At 34.5% G+C, this 25,742-nt stretch overlaps 5 protein-coding genes across 5 annotated transcripts; 1 reads left to right on the top strand and 4 right to left on the bottom strand.

Annotated features, from left to right (window-relative positions):
* Window positions 1-1,948: 1,948 nt before the first annotated feature.
* Window positions 1,949-5,061, top strand: LOC132196339 (adhesion G protein-coupled receptor E3-like). The gene is made up of 4 exons (XM_059618906.1): window positions 1,949-2,082; window positions 2,572-2,673; window positions 3,064-3,568; window positions 4,358-5,061. Exons 2-4 carry the CDS (start codon window positions 2,572-2,574, stop codon window positions 4,951-4,953), a joined length of 1,203 nt encoding a protein of 400 aa, XP_059474889.1. The 5' UTR covers window positions 1,949-2,082; the 3' UTR covers window positions 4,954-5,061.
* On the bottom strand, window positions 5,022-6,296 carry LOC132196347 (putative sulfiredoxin). Its single transcript, XM_059618917.1, has 2 exons — window positions 5,887-6,296; window positions 5,022-5,832 (listed from the first exon to the last, which is right to left on the bottom strand). The coding sequence occupies exons 1-2, from the start codon at window positions 6,109-6,111 to the stop codon at window positions 5,620-5,622; spliced, it is 438 nt and encodes a 145-aa protein (XP_059474900.1). The 5' UTR covers window positions 6,112-6,296; the 3' UTR covers window positions 5,022-5,619.
* A 196-nt stretch (window positions 6,297-6,492) lies between these two features.
* LOC132196328 (SET domain-containing protein SmydA-8-like) lies at window positions 6,493-11,947 on the bottom strand. The gene is made up of 6 exons (XM_059618894.1): window positions 11,596-11,947; window positions 8,704-9,019; window positions 7,805-8,205; window positions 7,051-7,311; window positions 6,813-6,997; window positions 6,493-6,754 (listed from the first exon to the last, which is right to left on the bottom strand). The coding sequence occupies exons 1-6, from the start codon at window positions 11,945-11,947 to the stop codon at window positions 6,626-6,628; spliced, it is 1,644 nt and encodes a 547-aa protein (XP_059474877.1). The 3' UTR covers window positions 6,493-6,625.
* Window positions 11,948-13,000: 1,053 nt separating this feature from the next.
* On the bottom strand, window positions 13,001-14,685 carry LOC132197477 (zinc finger protein 25-like). The gene is made up of 3 exons (XM_059620787.1): window positions 14,555-14,685; window positions 14,381-14,503; window positions 13,001-14,323 (listed from the first exon to the last, which is right to left on the bottom strand). The coding sequence occupies exons 1-3, from the start codon at window positions 14,627-14,629 to the stop codon at window positions 13,010-13,012; spliced, it is 1,512 nt and encodes a 503-aa protein (XP_059476770.1). The 5' UTR covers window positions 14,630-14,685; the 3' UTR covers window positions 13,001-13,009.
* A 1,618-nt stretch (window positions 14,686-16,303) lies between these two features.
* Window positions 16,304-22,100, bottom strand: LOC132192808 (zinc finger protein 37A-like). The gene is made up of 10 exons (XM_059612970.1): window positions 22,001-22,100; window positions 21,016-21,110; window positions 20,832-20,945; window positions 20,406-20,508; window positions 18,501-18,571; window positions 18,221-18,451; window positions 17,892-18,161; window positions 17,671-17,832; window positions 16,483-17,605; window positions 16,304-16,314 (listed from the first exon to the last, which is right to left on the bottom strand). Exons 1-10 carry the CDS (start codon window positions 22,035-22,037, stop codon window positions 16,304-16,306), a joined length of 2,217 nt encoding a protein of 738 aa, XP_059468953.1. The 5' UTR covers window positions 22,038-22,100.
* Between the last annotated feature and the right edge of the window lie 3,642 nt (window positions 22,101-25,742).

Here is a 25,742-nt window from a genome sequence, read left to right as displayed (position 1 = left end):
TAGTCTTCTTTCTGTTCTAAATATTATGTGTGCACTGATTTTCAAAAAGAACTAGATTTTATGTAATTAAAAACTAATCATTTTTTCATTTTCCTACTTTTATTTTCTGCATTCAATTTGTGATAACCCTAATAACAAAAATAATTTTTATATTGATGAGAATTTATAAAAATTTCTGTATTAATTAAAAGGACCAAAATGTCGTTTTTTAGTGTCTCTTTTATTTTCATTCAATACGCAAATATTCAAATAACTAATTTGGGAGCGGTTAATAAAAAAATCACTCAAACTCATGAATAAATTTTCCCCCCAATTACATTGATGAACGAATTTATCAGATTAATCAGATTAATTTTTTACAGTCAATTTTTTTGTCCTTAATGAGACTAAGTGTAATGTGACCTTAACGACGACACACGCCTCTCGCCTTGGTAACAATGGAGATTTTTTTGCCTGACGTCTTGTTAATGTCTAGACTGCTCGTAAAAGCCTCATCACTTTGGTCACTCGTCCTGCCGCTCAAAACACAAACACTGGCGAGCTTCCGCCCTAAAAATTAATACCTCGCACGCACACCCACCTCAATAAATTATCGACAGCCCACGTGGCGCGCCACCCGCACTACTTATTGAATGTAATTTTTGTCATTTCCATAAAACGTTTATGGCTGCCTGCCGAATTCGCGCGTTAATGCGCGTGTCGCGGAAAAGGGGTAATAAAGCGTCGTGATGAGCGACGGGTGTTTTTGATCATCGCGGTGTCGCAACACGAGGGTCGGAAAACGACCGCGGCCTCTCTGTGTATGAATGTTTGTTTTCTCAAAGGGTTATCTTGGGAGCCAGATGCGACACGGTACGTGGAATCGCCGCTCGCTAACCAGCACCTCTGGCCCAGCGACACTTTCATATTAAAAGAGAGCACTTAAAAATCAAAAATTTTTATTTGATGTACTTAAGTTCAATTGAGCTTCGTACAAAAATAATCAAATTAAGGAAACGCTTCTGCTGAAATATGGCCTTGTTAATTTTTTTAATATTATTTTTTATTACCAGTAGCCTGAAGAATGCCAATAATTAACATTTTTTCTAATTATGTTCACCTCATTTTAATTATTTCTTCAACTAGGGGTAGAGACGATTGATGCTTTAGCACGTTCTCGTAGCTGAAATCAGAGGTACAAATCACACTGACCAGCACAATAGATGCCATGAGTCATGCATTATTGAAAAATAATATGATCAGATTAATGGTGATTTTTTTCTTTTTATCGCAGGCCCCGTGAATAAGCATGATGAAAATTGAAAGAAAAAACTCAAGTCAATAAACACCAGTTTCAAAGACACACAATGTAATTTTTTTAATAGAAGAAAATACGTGTCTAGCTAAAATCCTGATTAAAAATATTAAAAATAATAATTAGCCATAAAAAAATTAAATTTGTTGTTTATTGGATTGAGCGCCGCAGACGTTTTTCAACTCAACGCCAAAAATAAAATGTACATAATAATTAACTCCTTTTTATTCTACATTTTGCCGCTTGAAGTGAAATTTATTTAGCATTTGTGCAGTGTGTGGTTTTTTTGCCAACTGCTTAAAATATGCCGAGTCGTAAAAGTAAACGATAAAAACATTTTATATTTCAGCAGATTTAACGAGTTCAAACAAGTTAAAAGTGCTGGTTAATTTGCAAAATATCTCGGACAACGACTTTCAAACAAAGGGTTCTCTCTTTCTTTTTCTCAATCTGACGAAACCAGCAGAGATCGGAAGATGCAACCCCAGCTCAACGCTCGATTTACGGCCTCAATTTCCTCAGTCTTGCTAATTTTATTACTGCCCGGCGTTTGGGCGCAAAGTAGAGAAAGATAGGGTGTTGATGGCGTCACCCGAGCCAAGTAAAAACTATAGGCCCGCGTTCAGGGCGCACGCATATATACGATTTGCGTGTCTACGGAGTGCAGGGGGCCGCCAGCCGGTCGCTGTTTGGACCACTAGTTACTGAACAGACCCCCTGGCTGCTGGAGGCGTCGCTTTCTCCGTTTGGGGACCGTCGTCCAGACTCCCAAACTGAAACTCAGTCAGGTATTTTAATTTTCTTTGTGATAACATACAAGTTTTAATCAACTAACAATAAAGAAGAAATGAAAACCAGATATGAAACAACGAATTTCAGAAAATCTCAGATATTGTACGTTTAATTAAAACACCAAGAATTAACCCTCAATCGTGAAATTCTGTCACGAAAATAATACATCTTTACAAGAAATAAGTAAGAAAAATTATCATAATTATAAAAAATATTTCACAAGCTCCAAAATATTCATTTTCTGCACCATTTCATTAAACAAACGTAAACAGGAAAAAAAATTCAGAAATAGAGAAATTAAATATTTATTTCATTGTAAGCTTTACTTGCTGAAGTTTTTACTTCTATATTTGATGAATAACTTTTGTTGGTGTTTGATTTATTAATTTTCTTTATTTTAAATTAAAATCGTATGAATTAAAGACGCCGAGCAAAGTTTGCATTTTTCAGCACATTTTTTTAACAATTTTTTGTTTATGTTGTAGATGTTGACAATCATGAAAAGAAATTGGCGTTTATTGCTGCTTCTTCTTGCTGCACCAACTCTGTCTGCAGTCACTCTCCAGAAAGAAGTGCTTTCATTCGAGGTAAATTATTTGCTCAAATTTTAAATGTGTAATAGTTCTGGATATTGATATTTGGCGAATGCTGGGCGACTAAGTGAAACTACGTTTTTTTTCATCCATACTTTAAGTAAATTGAATATAACTGTAATAATTAAGATAATGATCCTAAACTTGAATAACAATTCATTAAATTTTTTTAAATAAAGAAACTGTAATAACTTATTAAAATTTTTAAAGTGCCCAAAGAAACCGATGAAAAATATTTCCATGAATTCATATAATTTTATAGGTATTTAAAGAAATAAAATTAATCAACAAATTGGTCTCATTTCTGCTGGCGGATCAATTTTACAAATAATTTATTAGCTCTTAAATAAATATACTAATAGTTTGAAACTGGATAATTGAAAGGACCTGGCGAGTAACTCGATGGCGTACCAGTCAAGCTGCTCGGACTCGACGCTGCTGCGTCTGACGCCGATCCAGTGGTACTTGGCGTACACGTGCACGTTCATCTCGGGCGGGTGTCTGGCGCTGTTTGTGGCGGAGCGCGCGTGTCGCAGCGGCCGCCTCGTGTGGCTCTACCCTGGCCGCACGGTGCACGCCCTGGCGTGGACCCTGCTGCTGGCGCACCTCACCTTCCTGCTGGGCGTGGGCAGGGACGAGGTGCAGGTCGTGTGCACCGCGGTCGCCGCCGCCCTCCACTACCTGCTGCTCTCCTCCTTCTTCTGGCTCAACGTCATGTGCGTCGACATTTTTCGCTGCTTTTTCTTCGGTACGTATCGTCCGGTGGCTGGACGGCTTTTCCTTCGAAGTGCCCTCTACGCCTGGGGCCTCCCGGCCCTCATCACCGCCCTCGCCCTAGGCCTCGATCAGATCGAGGAACTCACTGCAGAGTCCAGCAAGACTGCCTCAGGTATTATATGACTAATTTAATTCAAGGAACACATTAAAAACTTTATCAAATAAATATAATATTTTAGATATTATAACTATTTTTATATTAACTTTTTAATGATATGTATTTATATTTTTCATTAAACATTATTATAATTATGTTTAATTTCAGTTTTTTTACATATTCATGTTTTGGTCATTATAAATAATTCTCTGTCTTTCAATCATTTAACATTTAGTAGATTCAAAGTCAAACATATTCCCCATATACATATCATGCGATGCAAAAAATAGAATATTCCGGTGTGATCAATATAGTTCTGTAGTTTTTAAGATTGATATTGACAATCATTTAAATTTATGAAACTAGTTTTGTATATGTCTGATTGTGAGAGCTGCCTGCAAGGTAACGCGAACGCTCCATTTCCTTAATTTAGAATCCAAACCGTTTAAAATTTTTTCCGCTAGTGTCATAATATTTGTGTTGTTAAATGTAATAAGCAATTTAAGGATTTTATTTTTTAATGATTTTTATGTCGATTTATTGAAGATGTGTGAGAAAAACTATAATGGTTTGGAAGAATGGAATACACACCTATAAGTTTTGACTTTTATTTAAGAAATTGATTTCTTAATGAGTCAAAAATTGCTTTTATGCGTCTTCAAAAAATTAAAAACTAACTTGAACACGGAAATAGCCTTTTAGGTGATTTTTATCGCACAATTTTAGTAAATAGCCATGCAAAAATCTTTTCATAATAATAATATTATTATTATTATTATTATTAATTAACAATCTGATTTTCAGCTATAAAACCGTGCTACGCGCGGGGTGGCGCTTGCTTTTTCGGTTCGGGCGCCGGCTTTGGGGTGCTTTTCGGCGTCCCCGTGTGTCTTCTGCTGCTGGTGGACGGGCTGGCGTTCGCGGCCATCATCTTCTGGATGCGGGACAGCCGGGCGGAGGCGGCCCAGCGGCGCGAGGAGGCGGCCCAGCAGCAGGAGGGCGACGCGGAGGCGGCCAAGGTGACGGTGGCGTCGCTGCGGCGGCGCCGCAGCAGCGCCATCAGCAGCCGCGAGCACCACCGCTTCAAGGCGTACGTGCGGCTGTCGCTGGTGCTGACGATGCCGTGGTGCTGCGGGGTGGTCGCCGCGGTCGGCGAGTTCCCCTTCCTGTGGTACGCGGCCGTCGCCCTCGTCGGCCTGCAGGGCGCCTTCCTCTTCGTCGCGTTCGGCGCCAAACGACGACTCACGCAGATGGCGTGGAAAAAGGCCACCGGCAAGCCTCTGCGCAGGAGGACCACCAGAAGGCAGCAGGCGGCCAAGGCTGCGGACGGAAATAACGCAGAGCAGAGCCAAAGTGGCTCCCAAGTCGGGCAGCAACAAGTCCAAGACCAAGAAGTGTGATTATTGGGGAAAACAATTAAATTATTAAATTATATACTTAAAATGGAAATAAAAACGAGCAAATTAATTATTATATCCTTAAATTGAATTTTTATTTTATAAGAAATATTACTGGTTCACATTTTTTACCTGAGGCATTTTAAGGTTTTTTCACCTTGCAAGAAGCAAATTATAAATCTTCTCAAATATTAACTAACATTATATACTTAAAATCAGAGAATCATGAAAGTATGATTGGTTTATTTTCAGCAGATTTCACTAGTTCTGTCTATTTTTAATTGCAAATAATTAACGCAGCCCAATAAATTATTAATTGAAATTAACATTATTAACATTGATCATTTATTGTATGTTAAATAAAGAAAAATATTGACATGGAAATCTTTAATGAATTAAGCGAACTCAAAGATTTAGAAAAGAAGTTTCCTCTTTGTACTTTGGAATTAGAATAATATATCTGGTCTTATGCAGTCTTATGATATGATTTGCTTATAATGTATCATCTTTTTATAAATGTTTACACAATTTTTTATGATAGCGCTGAGGCTCAAATTTTAATTCTTTTCCACAATTAATATTTGTGAACAATTCAATTTTTTTTTTTAAATTTATAGTTAATGACGTATTAAGCGAATGCAAAAATAAATATTTATTTACATTAATGTATCATTTTAATATTTTTGGTGTTGACGAGCCAAGGTAGCATTTCAAATCGTTCAGATTGGATTTCACTAATTTCGCCTTCACAAACTGTTTCTTCAGTCTCTGGTGCGCTGCAAATCGGTGGCACCCTCCGAAAGAATAGTAATAATTTCCACCCTCCGTTCCTTCCAACCATAGCACGTCTATTGGCGGAACTTGATCCGCCGTTCCAGGGTTCTAAAAATTAAAGCATCATAAATTACATCAAAATAATTTTTAGTGGAAATTTGCCTGTAACGTTTGCATGAGACTCTTGACTTTTTCCTCGTCCAACTCTGATTTGAACGGCCGGACGATGACCTCAATCGGCACGTCGTGCACCTCGTCAATTCCGGCCGAGTGGATGCTGCTGAAGTTCGGGTTGTCTTGGCTCATGGTGCCAAAATTATGTGAGAAGCGGAACCCACGTGTTAATCTACGAATGACTGAAGGCACACTAATTATTTGCTGCGACATTGACCACCATATGATCGATCCGCTTTTGTCACTATTGTTTACATTTTTCCTAGTAGGAGGGGAGATGAGTTATCGTGTGTGTTCTCCAATGACGTCATGCATCTTCTGTTGTGCTGGACGCGACGCCACACAATCGAGCCGTGGAGAGTAAAAGAAACTTTGAGTATCCTGATTTTAACAAAGAATTATTTAAATATGATTTAAAAATAACATCTAATTATATGGCTTTTTTTTACTTAAATGTAAACAATGGAATAAAAAAATCAAATTAGTATTGTTTAAAAAAGGTTAAAACAAAAGATGCTTAGAAAGACTTATTCAGTAACATTATATATTTCAATGTACTTGAATTTTCCCACATTTCAATTTTATTTCTATTATGATTATTTTTTAGTTTTTTCTTTGTTCTTATTTCATGTTTATATTAGTCAATATTAATCTGTTCTATTACTTTATTTTTCTAATAATTTTATAAATGAAAAACTACATCAGGTTATCAACCTTCTTTTATAAATTATCCTAACAAACTTTTCAAGGATGAAACAAACTGAAGTTTTTCAAGAGATTTCACGGTCAACTCTGGTTCAGTCTTCAACACATCTGCGGCGATTTGTAATTCTTGAATGGCCGTATTTATTGTTGACTGCAATTTTAGATATTTAAATTAAATTTATTTTTAATGTTATATTATTTGTTCTCACTTCTGTCTGTTCTTTGCTCAAGTTCCCAGCTTCAAAGTCGGCTTTGGCCCTCAGCACTTTGACGGGCTGCAATTCCATCTGCAGCTGCGCTCGGGTCCTGGTTATCCCTGGCTCTAATATGGCCAAGACTTGCAACAACTCCTCCGCCAAACTGATTTTCCGAACTTGCTGTTCTTCACTCATATCTTATGATTGAAAATGAAAATAAAAAATAATTCGTAAAAAGAGGGATTAATACCTTCCGAACGCTTGTTTCCGTAAATTTGGACCAGCGCCAGTTTGACTTGCAACACATGTCCATTGGATGTGTGCAAAATCTCCTGGTACTTTTCAAGGAACATTTCCAGTTGGTCTGGACCACTTTTGTCCAACAACTCAATTTCTTTTGTAATACTTTGGTTGAGCCAATAAATTTGTTCGGCCGGTAGTTCACAGCCACATAATTTACAAGTCCACGAAGCCATATCTTCCAGAGGGGATTCAGATATTACCATTCCCTCTGTGTAAGTCAAAAGTAAAAAAATTAATAATGAATAAATATGTAGACAAGAATTAATGAAGAATCAAGAGTGTATCCATAATAGAATGAAGAACTTAAATTCAGATTTATTTCTGTGTTTTTAATAATTAAACAAATAATATCCCAATGCTCTGTATCACTAATCCATAAATTGCTAAATCTATTTCAGTTATCTTCTCATAATTAGGTTTATTTATAAAATTATTTTAGCTCCCAGTCAATATAATCCTTCTTATTTAAATCATCACAAATTTTTTATTTCAAAGTAATTAAAAATTTTAATTAAAAAAATTATAGCGGAATATTCGTCTAAATTACAAAATAAATTGAAAATATTTAACAGAATATTGTAAAAAAAAAAAAAAAAATAGGTAAAGTAGTTTTTAAATTAATGTTGGTTTGAGATAAATAAAAACTAAACTAAAAAAATTATAAATACTTGATGTTGCGTCAAAAATAATTAGTAAATTACCATCGCATTCAGAGCATCGAATCGCACCAAGGTAGGTCTCCAATTCCTCGGGGTCGGCGCACCTTTGGCAGGCGCAATCAAAGCACTTGGCCGATCTGAGGTGCGCCCTCCGAGCCAACGTGCCCCAAAAGGGTTGCGTGTAAGTGGCTGTGACACTCTGGTCCTTTTTTATGTTCACGGTGGCGAATAATTCCAGAGTGTTGTTCGAGTCAAACAAGTGTCGTGTGTTGGGAATACAGTCGTGGGCCATCATGGCCACTTGCGGGAAAATGCCGCGGAATCGCATCTTCCCGCAACGCATTTCGAAGGCGTTTGTGTCCAATATCGCACAGGCCTCCAGAATTTCATCCTCGGAAAAATTGAGGCCGAGTCTGTCCTTGATGAAACTGACAACATTGTACCTAAAAAAAAATCATTTTTGATTATAAGATTTGGATTAATAGGGAAATATTTTATTTAGATTAAAAGATTAGAAAAAAATACTTGGTAAAAATTTCTATCCAAAAGATGTTTACACAATAAATCTATGCCAACTTTGTCATTCTGATAGTAAATATTTGAATTTCTGAAGTAGCATTTTAAAAGAAAATTTAGTTTTATGCTGAATTTTTATTATTACTACTGCTTAAAAAAGGTCGATCAGTATAAATTTCTTAAGAAAAAATTGACTTTGCAAATTTGAATGTAACGACCTGTTGAATACTTTGAAAATCAAAATAAGTGCGTCATTAGTAGCTTAAATAAATAGTTCAAATCCATTAATACAATTTCAATTCTCTCATTCTATAAAATTTGCAGACACCAAATTTTATTGCTTGAAAACGATTTTTTTAACAAAAATTTGAGCCTGTCGTTATTGATATATTTTATCCCTAGAATGGAAATTAGTATATATATACTTCAATAAATTGTAAAGCGGCGTCTTTTTTCTCGTCTCCAAATGTGACTGGAGGGACCTGAGGGTGGCCAGTTTGTTTGGTGGCAAAAGCAGCGCCCTGAGAGGAGTGATGAACGCGTAATCGGGTAGGGGACGGTGGGCTTCGCTGATTTTTGCCCTGAACTCTTTGGTCTGCATCAAATGGCATTCGCCCTGATGTGCCAGGGCCGAGGAGCAGTCGAGACTGCACATGGGCCATCCGCAGCCAGGACATGGACAATTCAAGTCCGCCTCTTGGTTGCATCCCAGACAAATTGGCGTGCTAGCGATTTTCGGTCCTAATTGATAATAATTAAATTAGTGACAAAAATAAATAAAATTGTAGCAAAATATCAAGTTTTAATTCGACAGGACCAAATTTTCTCATAGAATCAAAAAGATAATTTCGCACACTTGATTAGAAGTACATTTGGGAAGTAAATTTTTAGCACTTGTCACCAAGATAAGATTACCTTTTTAAAATACATCTATATTTATGAATAATTTAAATTTTGAAATTGATAATGATATGATAGTTGAAATTTTTACAAAAATTTCCTAGTCTGCTCCAGTCCATGTTGATCCGTCAAATTCTTCAGATAAAAACACGAGAAAAATTATTTATATTTTTTTACGTACTTTGAAATCTATCAAAAACAAATTGCTCCAGAGGATAGATTTATCTGGATTTATTTGTTAAAAGCTAAAATAATGAATGACAGAATTGTGTAGCATTTTATTAGTTGTAATTCTCATAAGCGGTAAAATATGATTTTAAATGCGGATTTTAAGATAATTAAGCTATCCTATAGTTATTCCTATGTAACGTGAAACGGTGATAAAAATAATTTGATTCAAATAATATTTAAATTTAATTAATTTGGAGAAAAACTTTATTTAAGAATATTTGGAATATAGTAAACCTGTTGTAAACAATTTTCTATTTTCAAAATCAATCATACTTTTCATTACGGCAAATAGCTTTACTCTGAAATAAATTTTCACCAAAATAACAAGAATGTCTTTGGTCATTTTTTCGCTAATGAAATGAAACTAATTGAGAATGAGGAAGATCTTATGGAAAATTTAATTATTTTGTAAACATGTCTCGTCCATGTCTAGAGGAATAATTGCGTGCGAATATAATTCTTAAGGATTTAGGGTGTCAGGCCACACTCACACAACGTCTGTTCTTCAATCGCCAGAATTAGCCGTTAAGAATGTAAACATACTGAGAGAGCTGCTCGTCGTCTAAATTTAAAAAATCGGCCGCAGAAAATCGGGCCGCTGCGTGTGCGAGAGAGATAATGGACGCGCGCCAATGAAGTCACAGACGTGTTTGATTAATTAGGGGAACGCGCGTAATCGAGCACAAAAAGCACACACATGTTGCACTACTACCTCGGAAGCTTGCCAAATATCCACCAGCGATTTGCTAGAGAGGCTTTTTGAATTGTTAGCATTTCTACAGAGAGCCGAAGCATTCCCATTCATTAATTTTCTTGCAACACCTAAAGCGATTGACACTAATCTAGAACAATGACAATCAATTCTATTAATTGAGAAGCTTAAATATTATAAAATACACATAAAACGCTTTTGTTCAAATTAATAGCGAAAAATAAAATGCTGATCAATGTGATTAAAATAGCACGTTATAATTAAATAATATTGGGCAGGCTATTGAAATTTATTTATTTCAATTATATTGCTTACAGATTGCTTATTATTTACAACAATTTAGAAGTTTTTAACTGAAAATTAATACTGCACTAATTGTAAGCAAAATACAGGCAAAGTTATTTATCGATGGTTCAATATCTGCCCACAGCAGAAAAAATGATGTGTAAAAATCAATTTTAAAATATTACATAAAATAATCTAAAACAAGTTCACAATTCATTAAAAATATTTTATAATTAATTTAAACTTACATAAAATAAACAGTAAAATAATAAAAATATGTAAATGGATAAAAAATAACAGAAAATGACAATTTATGTTTCAACAACTGAACAAAAGACAAATCTTTGCAAAACATTTATATTTAATTTCAAATTAAAATCACTTTTGAAAAGATTTATCACCAAAAAAATCAGAAGGGAATTATTAAAAGATAAAATAATAATTATTATGACAGTAATAATAAACCTTTATTACTGGCAAAACTTTACTTAACTAGCAGCAAAATAAATTGCAATTGATTGTTTTAATTTTTTTTAAATCAAGCACAACACTATGAATAATTTTGATCCTTAAATAATGAAAGCAAGCAGCATTATATTAACTGCTTTAACAAATTAAAAGCCATGCCAAACTGACTGACAATGAGCATAATTTTTTAACAATAAAAACATTGTCAATTCTCAATTTCATCAAAAGAGCTTATTATATTTTTATAATATGTATAACTTAAAAAGAAAGAAATGTCTATGGCTATATCAGAAGTTCTTAAAAACTTAAATGGATGAATGAAATATAACTTTTCTAAACTCAATTTTTTCGGTTTTACACAGTTTTACATAAAGAAAAAAATTGTAATCAATGTAGCAATTTGGAGAAATGGCAAAAAATAAAAATAATAATAAAGAAATAAAAATATAAAAACAACAAAAAAGTTTAAATTTAGCATGTATATTTCTGCAATTTTGCCATCGTCAATAACAAAAGCCATTAAAAAAGGAAAAATTTGCTCCGGTAACTCTCAAATCTCAATATAAGAAGAAAAACGCTAAAAAAATGTACATAAAAAGAAACGTCTAAATTTATATGCAAATGCATAAAAACAGCGTATTAAAAAGTATTATAAATTTTCCAAGTTTAACGCCGTTCAATAAACATTTTTCAGCAAAATATTTTGTGTGAATTGTCTAACCAAGGAGCAGAGGCGCTTCTCTGATGATGAGCTCGCCCTGCTTGATGTCCCGGGTGGCGACGAGGTGTCTGCCGAGCACCGGGTGCTCCTGCACAATGACCGGCCTGCACTGGGCCTTGTGGCCGCTCCAGTGGCTCTTCTGGTGACCTTTGCCACAGTAAAAGACGCTCCTGCATCCGGCACACTGGAGCGCCGCCTCGGCCAGACACACGGCGCACTTTCCACTCTGCATCTCTGTCCGGCCCGCGAGACAAGTGCGCGGCGCCCAGTTGATATTGGCATGGAGCTGAAACACCGGGATATTTTTATACTCTTCGGCCGCGGCTTCACTCTGTTGTAACGAGCAGACCATAAACTGTCCCTATATAGGTTATTGGCAGCGACACATCTCTCACTCGACTCTCCGACGAGAGAAAGAGACCACTTTTTCAACGCGCACTAGCTCGTCAGACGGGTTGTTGCCACCGCATCGTGCAGTTCATTTTTGATTCACTCGTGATTTGTTTGCTGTGATTAAAAGTTAAAATACAGCTCCATTGAGAAAACAAAAAAGGTTGCATGAATTGATATTTTTTTTAAATTTTAAAATAAGAATTGCTATGATACTATAGAGTATGAGAATATCAAATTTCAAAAACTAAACTGTTTTAAGAACATTTTTCCATTTCCCAATTGCTTTTTAAGCTTAATTGTGAACCTCTTTAAGGTTTCCTGATCGCGTCGTTCCATTTTATTCTGAATTTTACGTTTCTTTTTCTCAATTTGAATATCAATAATAATAATTAATAACTAGACTGTGTTTTTCCATGAAAAAAGTTTAATGAAAAATATGAAATTTGGTTCTTACTTTGATAATCAGTTGGTTAGGAATCAAGTTTTACAATAAATTTTATGTTTGAATTATTGAAAAAAAAACGCTACAGGATTTTTAAATTATTATTATCAAAATGAGATTGTGAAGGCTCTTCTGATCTCTTTTGAGAAAGATCAGATGCAACTTACGCTCCGTCAGTTCAGTTACAAATGAAGGTGCGCTCACTTGCCAGCACGTGCGAACGGTTTGCTATTTTTGTCTTTTTCAACAACACTTTTAGCAAGTACATAATCATTGCTGGCTCCTTGCGCTGGCAACATTTTCAAAAGTAAAAATATATGTATCTAATAAAAAATTTACATTCCTTTTGTTTTAGATTGTTAACAGTGTGAGTTGCCGTATAGTATAATTTGCAAACAGGGAAATTTTACTTTCATGAGCTCTTTAATTTATAGTTTTTTTGTTTTATTTTTTGTTTAGATAAATAATTAATTATTTTTCGCCAGTGCCAATATTTTAATAAGTATAAAAATGTACAGACTACAGGATCCGATATTTTAATAGCTAAAAATATTAATTGCAGTACCGAAATTATAGAGTTTAATCAATTGTTATGCATTCAAAATCGTCACTTCTCTTGCACATTGCCTGATTGGCCACAACAGCAATCGGGCCCAAACATGAAGTGCCCTTTTTAAAATTAGGCTTATTTGCGAGGGTCGCAGAATCGGTGTCGTAGCAAAGTTCTACGTGCTCAGCGAAGTCTTCTTTTTTCGTCTTTTCAGGGAAATGGCGTTTGCACTTTTCGCAGCCGAATTTTGAAAAGGTAATCGCGGTGTGTTGAATTTTCCGGGGCAAATCGTGCTGACACCGAAAATGTGTATAGAAAAGTTTCTTTGTTGAAAAGCGTCTGCGGCTAGGACAAATGACGCAGGTGTATGGCATTATATTTTTAGGGCGACGATGAACCTTGACATGTGACCGCATCTGGTGCAGAGTGATAAATGACTTTGGACATTCGGTGCATTTAAACTTGCCGTGTTTTTCTGCGTTGTGGGCAAGCAACATTAGGTCTGACCGGAAAAACAAATTACATAATATTTTGCACTCAAAATCCAGTGCGTGAATTTGGTCTACAGTTCCGCAACGCTTCTTGTGTAATGTCAACTGATAATTGGTTCCCAGAAATGGACAAATATCACATTTTTTGTGGGTATGTTTGCGCAAGGTGTGAATTCGAAGATTTTGAACCTTTTTCTTGCACTCGGGACATTCTACATTGCACACTTTTTCTTTCATATGGGCAAAGTACAAATATCTGCATGGAAATTTCATTTTACACTCTTTGCACTCATGTTTCATGAGCTCTCTTTGTTGACAATGCGAATCAAAACCATCGCTTGTTTTAAATTTCTGATTACAAAGTTTGCAAGTTAAATTTCTATCAGAAGAGTGAGCATCAATCAAATGCTTTTCTAGATCCCCTTTTCGTTGGAAGAAGCGTGGTTTACTGCACAGTTGGCAGGAAAGCTCTTTTGGCAAATGGCAAAAAGCAATATGATCAACCAAGTAAGATTTCACTGTAAATTGCCTGAGACAAAAATTGCAAATAACATTTTTCCCTGAGTGTCTTTTGTTGTGCGTGTCAAAATCGTTCTTTGTTGCGTACGACCTTTTGCAAATTTCACATTTAAAGGGTCGGCCAGAGAGATGCGCTTGGATGTGATACTTGAGGCCACCCTTCGTACCCACCCCTTTTTTGCACATGTCACAGGTGAACTTTTTACCATGACTTTGAGGAACCGGCCAGATCTTGAGAAACTTTACCGGGCCGGTGAAAGGCTTGACGTCTTCAACCTCTTCTTTTATTGGCAGCTGATCCATCGCCTCACCAGTGTCAATGGTTTTCTGAGACTGTAAAATTAAATTAAAATATTAACAAAAATAATTTTAAGCATTAAAAATTTTTACCGTGGCATTTTGCTTCTCACGGCCATTTCCTGAAGGCTCCGATTTTATATTTTGCGACCTTATAAGAAGGGCAGCTTTTGGTTGGTCAATAATTTCCACCTTCAATTGCCGCAATCTGAATTTCTAAAAAGATAATAGTGAAAATTTTTTTCCAAAATGATCAAGAAGAATTACTTTTTGTATGTTGCTGGGTAAAATTTTCTCATCCAATCTATTTTCCGTATCTGAGCCATCTGCCTCTCCGTCCATTTCTATAGCAACTGAGCAACACTTTATACACAGCTGCAGGGGATGAAGTCTCTAGAAATAATAATAAAATAAAAAATTTTGATCGAATATTGAAAGTAATTCTTTTTAATTTTTTTTTCTTCGAGCTTTTATATTTTACGCATTTTACCAATGAATTTTATATTTTCAGGATCAGGAGAAAATTAGCTTTTTTTGTGTGAAAATTCAGTGTAAGTAAAATTTGCAGCATTACAATTACTTAAATATTCTAAAAAATTTTAACGTGGATTTAGAAACTGAGCGAGAAAACCAATGCTCGGAAAACGAATTAAAATGTCCAAATTTCAACTCCAAATTCCAAAAAACACACACTCACACTAACAAATTAACAATACTTTAAATATTATACATTTGGGGAACTTAATTGTTTTTAACATTCCAAATTTGTTGTAAATGATGAAATCTAAAATTCGTTGCTATTATTTCAATACTTACTAGAAATTGTATTTCATATGATTTCATAATAACGTATTTAATTTTTCAAAAATACAATGTCGCGGCCGGGCGGCCGCCGTGGCAAATATGTAGCCGATTATTAAGTTGACCAAAATGAAAAAGTTTAAGTGAAAGGAAAGATTTAATGATTAATTGATAAAACGCCAAAGGCGTGCTAAGGGCAACTCGTAAGAACAGAAAACACAACGAAAAAAATTTATCACATTCTCCTACTGAATTTTACAACATTTAATTTAATGCATTTTGCAGTTAAGCTCGCAAAAAAAAATAAAACATTAAGAATATCATGGGAGTGTTCCTTTCTTAGATTAAAAAAAGCATGAACTTAAATTTATTTCTGTGTTGCGTATTTAGTATTTGTGTAAATTGGTCTACAAGCTTTTATTGCAAAAATGAAAACATATAATTTAATAAAACGTGACCAAAATTGTATGCGCATCAAAATATTCATTGCATATGAGAGGAAGAGGTTCACCTGAAAAATTTCAATTCTGTGTACCTTCTTAAATTCTGCAGAATAACTTTGCTTCTCTTCAGGAGCGTCTCCGATGTGTAGATGTTTTCCCTCCAGCTCGAGGTGCAACACAAAGAGCAAGCGCAGCTTGCAGCTTTTCCTTTTCGCATCCCCGCGGTATGCTCCACAATAACAGCTTCCCACCCCTGTCATGGACAATTCTCTATACAATTTGCTCACAATGTGCTGCATCTGTGCTTTGAGCGGGGGTCAAATGAAAACAGAAAGTAAGGAATCCCTATTCCCTCTTATAGAAATCATTCTATTTGTTTGGAGAATATGTACGTGAATGTATAAAAAAATCAGTTTGAAATAATAGATATTGATGTGAAATAATAAGTAAAATGTTCAGAAAAGCTTGATTGAATCTGCACTGGTTCTGGGCGGACATAGAGAGACTGTGAAATAAGCTTGTGGATAAAAGTAGCAAGAATAGCTAGTTTTACAAATTTTAAGAACAGAAATTAGATGTTTATTTGATAGGGAGGAAATTAAATTTAAAGACTCAATGAACTCTATGCTTAACAAAAATTATATAAATTATTTCGCAGTCCTGGATTATTTATCTATGAATTAATTTATTCCGGACTCTTTTGAAAAGCGAGGCATGAATGTGTAAAAATATTGATATGCCAGATAAGCCGGCAAGTTCACAGGAAAAAGCTTTAACTTTTGCCTGGGTTTCACACAAAAATAATTAAAAAAAAATGTTTTATTTCATTTAATTTGTCAAATTCCTATTTATAAATCAATTTGTTTTTTCTTCATTGATTTGAGCTTTTATAACAATGCTTAACGTGCAACACTAAATCTGCCTTCTTATTTTTGCGAAACCAACAATTACATCGGTCGCAAGCATGAATGTCGTCTATATTCAATTTTTGGCCGCGATCCATTATAAAAGGGAATCTATGGGTCCTGTTAAAATGGCTATTGAACCGTTCTTTGCTTGAGAAATTCTTGTTTACATCACAAATAATACAAGTAAAGGGATATTTATTTAAGTTGTGACTTTCTCTAATGTGAGAACTTAGCTGACCTTTGGTCTGGAATTTCTTTGTGCACTTTGGACATGGGAGCACTCCATGATTTGTATTCAAGTGATTTGACATTGCGCGTTTTGTTCTAAAATACAGTGTGCAAAATTTGCAGTGAAAACCAAGTGCGCGAATTTGCTCATCAGTCCCGCACCGTTTCTTGTGACAATACAATTGATTTCTGGGAAAATTAGCAAGACAAATGTCACATTTTACGTTGGAGTGTTCAAACCGCATATGGTGTTTCAGATCAATCACTTTCTGCATACATTTTGGACATTCAATGCCCTGTGCTTGTTTTTTTCTTTTTTCCTTCAAATGATCCGAAAGTAGATTCATGCACGGGAATTTTAATTTGCACTCTTTGCACTCATATTTCAGTAACTTTCTTTGTTCGCAATGCCTCCGATACAAGTCCCCTAGTTTATAAACCTGATTGCAAATTTTACACTTTAAATCCGAATTATGGACATCGGTCAGATGCTTTTCTAATTCCCATTTGCGTTGGAAATAGCGAGGTTTACTACAGAGTTGGCAGCACAGTTCTCTAGGCAAATGCTTCATAAGAATGTGATCACCCAAGTAAGATTTTACAGGAAACTGCTTTTGGCAATAATTGCAAATTACATTTTTTCCCAAATGTCTTTTGTTGTGCGTGTCAAAATCGTTTTTGGTCGCATAAGACCTTTTGCAAATGTCACATTTAAAGGGTCGGCCGAAGAGGTGCGCCTGAATGTGGTACTTCAAGCCACCCTTTGTCCCCACCCCTTTTTTGCAAATGTCGCAGGTGAACTTTTTGTTGTGTTTCCGAGGAAGAGGCTTTATTGACAGGAACTTAACTGGACCGGTGAAAGGTTTGATGTCTGCAACCTCTTCTTTTGTTGGCAGCAAGTCCATCGCACCACTGGTGTCTGTGATTATCTCATGAGCCTGTATAAATTATAATTCAATGTTACATAAAAAAAATTACTTAATTATATTTATAATTCTTTTACTATGGCATTTTCCTTGCAATGTCCTTCTTTCGATTCCTCCGATTCAATTTTTTCCGACCTGACAATTAGGGCAGCTTTTAATTCCCTCGTAGGCTTGATGATCAGAAACTTTGGTGAACCAGAGAAGGGTTTGATTTCTTTACACTTCAGCTTTTTAGGCTCCTGATTTGTTAAGCAAATTTCATTTATGTTGAAATGAATATCAAAAATAATTTTCATACCTTAACCTCATATTTTTCTTTTATATCAACTACTTTTTCTTTCTCCAAGAGGACTTGTAGTGCAGAAATTGCTGGACTTGTAATAAGAGCGATCGGTCTCTTTTTAGCATTGAAATTTTCTTCGTGACATTCTTTTTCCGCGTGTTTCAATTTTATTTTTTCCGACCTGACAAGCAAGGCAGCTTTTGGTTCCTCGGTGGGTTTGATGATCAGAAATTTAGGAGAACTAGAAAAAGGTTTGATTTCTTCAAACTTGGGCTTCTTAGGCTCCTGATAAATTAATCAATTTTAGGTTTTGTTTTTAACTTAATTCCAATAAAAACCGATACCTTCATCTCATCCTTCTCTTTTGTAAATTTCACTTCAATGTTCTCTAAGAGATCTTGCAGTGCAACCAATGCTGGACTGGTCAGAGGGAGGACTGGGCCCTTTATGACACTTAGATTTTGAGCAACTGGGAGTTCGACACGTGGGCAAATATTGGGCCCCTGCCTAGCATTCGAAGCAACTTCATGTCTCTCATTTTTTTCCATCTCTATTTGATGCTGTCTGACGAAGTGCTAAATTTTAGAAGTTAGTGTATTTCTCTTTTTATTTTTAAAACGAAACCTTTAGTAGCTTGATGGGTTCACTTTTTACGTCTGTCAAATTCTCTGCAAACAAGGGCGGGTAAGGTATAACTGGAAAAATAAAAGCAATCTTATCAATTAATTATAATTCATGATTTTTTTTATTCTCAAAGCAAATATTTTGAATCAAAATCATTCTCAGTTTAAGCCAATTTAGCACTTCGTCAGACAGCATCAAATAGAGATGGAAAAAAATGAGAGAATTAACACGTTCATTTTGCAAACATCAATTAATTAAAAATTACAAAAATACAAGTACATATAGAAATTCAGCGAAACTTAATATATCCGCTCTCCAGTCTAAGCAAACAAAACTGTTATGGATGGATTGTATACGTCTATAAATGAAATCAATCTTTCGGCTTTTGGCAAACGGTCATTAAAAACTCTATATCTCATATCTCTATGAGATATGATTGTTGAATAATTATGGTCATTCTATGTTAATGAATTAAAAGTAGAAATTGTATATTTTTTTTTCTTTTGCAAATTTTATTTTTACATCAAAACCAGGTCCAAATTAATCAAAATATTGTGCATCTTTAGATTTACAGAGGATAACTAATTTTGTTTTTTCTCCAAATTTTCATAACTTATAAGTATAAAATATTATAACTTGCATGACTGAATAATTATGCCATCATATTTATATGATTTTTTTTTAATTATTACAGCAAAAAGCTCAAAAACTCGGACCAAAAAACTTGGTTTTCATGAATATTTCATTAAAAAAATTCTAACGAAAAGTTTTTGATTTTTGAAGGAATAGAAATATTAAGGAAAGAAAAGGATCAATCAATTGTGATGCACTGAACGGTCTGAATTGTCTTGACGATGGGTTTGTAACATACTTTTTCAATATGCCACAAAAAATCAGCTTTCTTTTTCTCTGGGAAGCAGCGTTTACACTGATCACAGCTATACTTCATAGTCTTTATTCTCTTACGGTCTCGGATATATACAGCGAATTTGTGAAAGCGATTAAAATGAACTATAAAGCGATCTTTGGTTGCAAAATTTTTGTGGCCGGGACAAATAACGCAGGTATATGGAAACTTGCCTCCCCAGTGCGACCTTCGAAAGTGACCATATCTTTTAATTTTTGTTTCAAATTTCTTTGGGCATTTCGAACACTGAAAAGTCCCATGATTTTGATTAGTGTGGATCACCAACATGTTCTCTGTCCGGAAAAACAAACTGCAAAGTTTGCACTGATGACCCAAAGCGCGAATTTGCTCCTCCGTTCCGCATCGCTTTTTGTGATGATTCAATTTTGATCCGGTAAGACGAACATCGCAAATGTCACATTTTACTTTCATGTGTATGTTCTGGGTGTGAGATTTCAGTTTTGCAACCATTTTCTTGCAAATTGGACATTCTACGTTCCTCATCTCGGCTTTCATGTGAGCAACATAAAGTTTGTTGCAGGGAAATTTTTCCAAACATACCTTGCATTCATATTTCATTAACAATCTCTGTTGACAGTGTAAATTGAACAACTTCTTCGACTTATACGTCACATTACACAATTTACATTTTAATTTGGAATAATGAACATAGGTCAAATGCTTTTCCAATTCAGTTTTTCGGAAATAGTAGCGGGGCTTGCTGCAGATGTGACAGACCAATTCTCTAGGCAAATGCTTCAGAAGAATGTGATCAGCCAAGTAAGATTTTACAGGAAATTGTTTTTGGCAAAAATTACAAATCACATTTTTCCCTGAATGTCTTTTGTTGTGCGTGTCAAAATCGTTTTTTGTCGCGTACGACCTTTTACAAATGTCACATTTAAAGGGTCGACCTACAAGGTGCGCCTGAATGTGGTACTTCAAACCACCCTTTGTCCCCACCCCTTTTTTGCAAATGTCACAGGTGAATTTTTTACCGTGCTCAAGAGGAAGAGGCTGGATGGGAAGAAACTTGACTGGACCGGTGAAAAGTTTGATGTCTTTGAGCTTGAGCTCCTGTTTTGTAGGCTCAGTTGTCTCCTGCACAAAAAAAATTTTAATAACTTTTGAAATTTGTTTGTAGAAATTGACACTCCAAGAGGGACATGAAAAGATTGGGCTTTTTCTTGTTTGCAGATTTTTTTTTTTAATTGGTACTTGAATTTTTTAAATTTTAAGTTAAAATGCGATGTTTTTCGTCGAATTATTGTATTTTTCTTGCTCATGAAATGGCGTGAAATAGGTTCGCGAAACCATGACCGAAACTAGTAGAGCCATTTGTTTTTGAATAAAAAGCAATTGCTGAGGGAAAGCCCAATCTCTTCATTTCGAACTTTTGAAATCTTTTCAATCAAATTTATTACCTTCAACATCCTTTTATCAGGATCAACTTCTATGACTTCCGTTTTGATCTTGTGTAGAAAAGCTTCTTGAGGTTTCTCATCTTTTTCCACTTTAACTTTATTAAGTCTGAAGTGCTAAATTTGAACAATATAAAAATTAGGCTATGGAGTTTTTTTTTAAGTAATTTTAATATTTAAATCTTACTTTTTGCATCCTAACAGGTTCAGCTTTGACTTCTGGCTCATTCTCTGCATTTGATATGTCTGCTTCTTTTTTGATTGTAGAGAGCGTAGGGAGTTCTGAAAAATTTAAACTGTCTGTAAAAAAAGTGCTGCTGTTATGAATTTTTATCAGAATATATTCATGAGATAATGGATATATATTTATTTTTATTAAAAGTACAATTCATGCAACAGAAAACAGAATGATAAAATTGATCGAAGCGCATTTTGATCTGGATATTACAATTAATTTTGATAATATATTTTGTTACTAAACAAGTACAAAATAATTAAAAAGATATTAAAAAACACTAACTAGTTGTAAATTTAATTAACAGGGACTTAATTTTTGGTTTATATGACAAGCTCGAAGAAAAAATGTATAATTTTTCATACATTGCGCACGGGGAAAATAAAGAAAAGCCACGATACAGAGACGAATTTTAAGTTGGCTTTCCTTGATGAGATTTTTTAAGTTTTGCAAAGGAATTTTATTGGTTTCGTGAAATATTTGGCAACAAGAAACAAAAATGGGAGTTCATTAAGTGCATTGAAGTACATTATGTCATTAATACATTTTGCTTAAAGTAGGAAATAAAACAGTAAAAGATTTTACACATGAACGCGAGAATAAAATACACAATTTAAGACCAAAAAGAAATATTTTCTGCAGGGACAAAATTATTATTCATGCCTTTTAATTAGTTTTTATAAAACGAAATTTTTATTTTCTCTAGAGGTAAGTGGAATCTATGAATCTCTTAATAAGAAATTAAAATTTCTTTAAATATAGTGGACACTTTTACTGTAATATAAAGAGTCCGCTTTAAAACCATAGTAACACGCCTAACAATAAGCAAAAGTACAACTTGGTTGCAAAGTGCATCCTTCTTAATGCGAAATCCTGATGCCTTTTGATAAACTTGAATTTTTTTAGCATTAAAATCTAGATTGAAGGGAAATCTCACCTGCTGCAGTTTTGATTCGGCCAGTTCCCAGCCACATGTTGAGAATATTCGAGCGACGCTTTTGGCCGTCGCGACCGTCCCGTTTTCACTTTGAGATGAAGAGAAGCACTAAAGAAGGTAAAGAATTTAAGCATTAGAAAAAGCAGGCAGAGCAGCAGGCAGCAGCCGAGGGAAGGAAAACAACAACTTATAGAAAACTCCCCCTCCTCTGGAAGAATCTTGTTTGCTCTTTGCTGCGCTTTCACTTTGCACACCCTCTACATTTATCATTTTTCCCTAAAAATAGAAGAAGCAAAAAATGTACCTGTCCCTTGTTATTATATTGCCAGGTATAAACTCTGGAGGTATAGGTAGCTGATTTGCCCTGCACTGAAGGAATGGACCAAGGAATGGACTTATAGGATAGCGAATCAATTACAAATGTTAAAGTTAAAATGCTTCTAGCAGAAATAAATAATATATTTTAAAATCAGATCTAACTAAGTATAATTAGGGTCAGTTTTCAAATATGTTATAGTTATATTGAGTAAATATATTTTTGTAGGCTAATGCATAAACTGGAAAAAATGTTAAAAAGCTTATGTACAAATATTAAAAATATGATTAAATTTGATTTCAATGAGAATATGGGAATTATGAAATTTTAGTTTGTACATGCTGGAAGTCCTTACTCATGTTGACGAAACGATCAAATTGTTAAAAAAAATAACGTGGCAAAAGAATATTAAGTTTTCAATACTGAATATTTCATTATTTATTTTCACCGTATTTGTATTTATTTTAATAAAAGGAGACATTATTGTTACATATAATTATAATTTCACTTAGACAGTAAATACATTTTACTTATTATATAGAGTAAAATACATCATAATTGGAACATGTTTTACAGCATTTTACATAAAATTAATTTACACCCTGGATCATTCTAAAAAAAAAAATAAATAAAACCTTCATATGTTCAACTAAATTTTGAATACTATTGTTATTTTCTTCTTCTCAATCAATCGAAAAAACATTTTGAAATTCAGTAATGACAAAATAAATTTTTCCTTTTCATAATATTATGTGTTTTAAATGATGTACAATTTTATACTAAATTAATTTTGCACCTGATCCCTGTATTTAAATTAAAAAATTAAAACAAATAAAATTTTTTCATAAATATTATCAACCCGCTACTTTTTACTTTGTTTATTTAGAGACAGCAGCCCATAACATTTTCTGATATCCAACATGAATTTATGTTTTTCATTTTTCATGTAGCCGCGGCCGCACTTGTTACACGCATACTTTTTTCGGAATGTTTTGATGTCTGGGACCCTGAACGGAAATTCATGCTTGGCTCGGAAATGAGTAGCAAACGTTTCTTTCTTAGCAAAAAATTTCCGAACTGGACAAATTGTGCAAGAATAATAATGTGTTTTACCGTGAGTTTCTCGGATGTGCTTCTTCAGAGCTGTCATATTCAAGTATTTTTTCAAGCAACTCTTGCACTGGAATTGCCCGTGAGTATCTTTGCGATGCAGAAAAAGTTTGTAATCTGTTCGAAAAAACAAATTGCAAGTTTTGCACTCAAATCCCAGTGCGCGAATTTCCTCCTCCGTACCACACTTTTTTTTGTGTTCTGACAGAAATACATTGGTACCTATAATTGAGCAGATTTCACACTTTTTAATTGTGTGAAAATTCAAATTGTGACAATTCAGATTTTTCACCTTTTTTTCGCACGTTGGGCATTTAATGCCTAAGGGGTTTTTTACCTTTTCCCTTTTGTGAGCGAGAAGGAGGTCGCGGCATGGAAACTTTTTATTGCACTCGTCACATTTGTGCAAAAATTTCTCTCTTTCACTGCAATGCCGAACGTAGGCTTGCTTGCTTTTATACGCCCTATTGCAAAGTTTGCAACTCAATTTAGTGTGGTAGTAAAGAAGATGCTGCTCTAAATAAGATTTGCGCATGAAAGTTTTGGGTGTTCTACAGACAAGACAAGTGAATTCTTTAGGCAAATGCTGTGAAGCAATATGATCGGCGAGGTAAGATTTAACAGGAAATTGCTTGTGGCACAAATCGCAAATCACATTTTTCCCTGAGTGCCTTTTGTTGTGCGTGTCAAAATCGTTTTTGGTCGCGTACGACCTTTTGCAAATGTCACATTTAAAGGGTCGGCCGAAGAGATGCGCCTGGATGTGGTACTTCAAGCCACCCTTCGTTCCCACCCCTTTTTTGCAAATCTCGCAGGTGAAATTTTTGCGTTTTAACTCTGACAACGATTTTATTTTTAAATTTTTAACCGGACCAACGAATGGCTTAGCTTCTTGAACTTCTTGTTTTCCTATCAGCGCATTATCCATTTCCTCACCTTTGCTTCCGAACTGACTTTTCCAGCTTCTTGACTGAGCACTGCCTGCAAGCTGAAAGAAGGATAGATTGATAAAATTAAAAATTTCATTGATTAAAAAAAATTATCCACCTCTTCATTTGCATGATGAACAGGTGGTTCAGCTTTAATGTCCTCTAACTTAATTGGAAGTAAGTCCGTTTTAATTTCTTCTGATGTGTTCTCCACTTTGATAGAACGCAGCTTTAAATTCTGCATCAATTGGAAATGGAATCAACTGTTGTTGAAATGAAAAAAAAAATGTATCCACAGCTTACCGTCTTTATGATGGGAAGTCGATTGCGGCGAGTTTGAGCTTCGGCGTTGGTAGCATCCAACCCTATAGTAAGTGAAATAAAAAAATTAAGAGTTAGAAATTTATATTAATTTATAAAATTTTTATTCAAAAAATATTTTGAACAAATGCAAATTTTATATTGATCCTTATTTTTATTTAAAAATATTTCATAAAAATATTTAACCAATGCAGATTTTTCTTCTATAACGACGATAGTAAAATGATTGATGGATATTTTAAATCTTCACATCACATGAACTTATCACAATGACGAGTAAATTAAAATTGATGAAACCAATAAAAATCAAAATAGAAACATTTTTTTAGAAATGCCTTAAGCCCATAAATTTAGAAAATTTTCAGCTCAAATTATATTAATTTGATTATTTATTTTTTTCCATTGATATCCACTCTGGGAGCCAAGAAAACTAGCATTAAATGTAATAAAGAATGTGCTATTTTAATTTTGACGAGGAGAAAATTTGAATCCCAATTATAATTTTGCCTTAAATTCTCAAATGTTTGTATCTCAAGTCTTCCAACTCTCATATTGAAAAGGAATTTTGCAACATGGAACAATTATCAGTTAAAAATAATTGTGAAACTCACTTATAGCGCTCCGTGTATTCATTCCTTGCTGCATATTGTAGGAAGCCACCCTGCCTGCGGATTGTCAAGGCTGAGAATGGAGTGACCAGCGGAGAGCAGGACACAGCAGGTGTGGTGCAGAGGGCGCTCAGCTTTGAGTTAATCTGCTTAAAATTCAGCTGAACGTTTAGCAATAGAGAAACCTATTTTGGAACTTGATACTTTTTCGTCACAAAAAAGTATGAAAAGTATAATGAAACGATAGCTTCGCAGCAAAAGTGACAGTTGGCAGGCTAAAAACGACATTGGGACCGCACCATTATTTGTAAAATAAAATTTTAATAGCGCTGCGATAAATATTTTGGTAAATTTTGTTTCTCGACATCTACTCTATTTACACGGCAATAAAAGATAATTTAAATATTTCATAGGTTTAAAATTATCTTAATTGAATGGAGATTGTTAAAATTAAATAA

Source organism: Neocloeon triangulifer, unplaced genomic scaffold (genome assembly GCF_031216515.1).
Source record: "Neocloeon triangulifer isolate White Clay Creek 2 clone unplaced genomic scaffold, ASM3121651v1 ptg000001l, whole genome shotgun sequence".
NCBI classification, from domain to species: domain Eukaryota; kingdom Metazoa; phylum Arthropoda; class Insecta; order Ephemeroptera; family Baetidae; genus Neocloeon; species Neocloeon triangulifer.
The sequence above is the reverse complement of the archived record's forward strand: the minus strand, read 5'-3'. Positions and strand labels throughout refer to the sequence as shown.

Excerpts from the sequence above, each read along its gene's own strand:
- LOC132196339 (XM_059618906.1), top strand. The coding sequence starts at position 2,572 with ATGTTGACAATCATGAAAAGAAATTGGCGTTTATTGCTGCTTCTTCTT. Across the intron at positions 2,674-3,063 it reads AAGAAGTGCTTTCATTCGAG|GACCTGGCGAGTAACTCGAT; the intron begins GTAAATTATTTG and ends GATAATTGAAAG. Across the intron at positions 3,569-4,357 it reads GTCCAGCAAGACTGCCTCAG|CTATAAAACCGTGCTACGCG; the intron begins GTATTATATGAC and ends TCTGATTTTCAG.
- LOC132196347 (XM_059618917.1), bottom strand. The coding sequence starts at position 6,111 with ATGTCGCAGCAAATAATTAGTGTGCCTTCAGTCATTCGTAGATTAACA. Across the intron at positions 5,833-5,886 it reads GTCTCATGCAAACGTTACAG|AACCCTGGAACGGCGGATCA; the intron begins GCAAATTTCCAC and ends TTTAATTTTTAG.
- LOC132196328 (XM_059618894.1), bottom strand. The coding sequence starts at position 11,947 with ATGGTCTGCTCGTTACAACAGAGTGAAGCCGCGGCCGAAGAGTATAAA. Across the intron at positions 7,312-7,804 it reads TCGATGCTCTGAATGCGATG|AGGGAATGGTAATATCTGAA; the intron begins GTAATTTACTAA and ends TGACTTACACAG. Across the intron at positions 6,755-6,812 it reads TGAGCAAAGAACAGACAGAA|TCAACAATAAATACGGCCAT; the intron begins GTGAGAACAAAT and ends CTAAAATTGCAG.
- LOC132197477 (XM_059620787.1), bottom strand. The coding sequence starts at position 14,629 with ATGGACGGAGAGGCAGATGGCTCAGATACGGAAAATAGATTGGATGAG. Across the intron at positions 14,504-14,554 it reads TACCCAGCAACATACAAAAA|AAATTCAGATTGCGGCAATT; the intron begins GTAATTCTTCTT and ends TTATCTTTTTAG. Across the intron at positions 14,324-14,380 it reads GTGAGAAGCAAAATGCCACG|TCTCAGAAAACCATTGACAC; the intron begins GTAAAAATTTTT and ends TTAATTTTACAG.
- LOC132192808 (XM_059612970.1), bottom strand. The coding sequence starts at position 22,037 with ATGTGGCTGGGAACTGGCCGAATCAAAACTGCAGCAG. Across the intron at positions 20,946-21,015 it reads AACCTGTTAGGATGCAAAAA|CACTTCAGACTTAATAAAGT; the intron begins GTAAGATTTAAA and ends GTTCAAATTTAG. Across the intron at positions 17,606-17,670 it reads ATTGCAAGGAAAATGCCATA|GCTCATGAGATAATCACAGA; the intron begins GTAAAAGAATTA and ends TAATTTATACAG.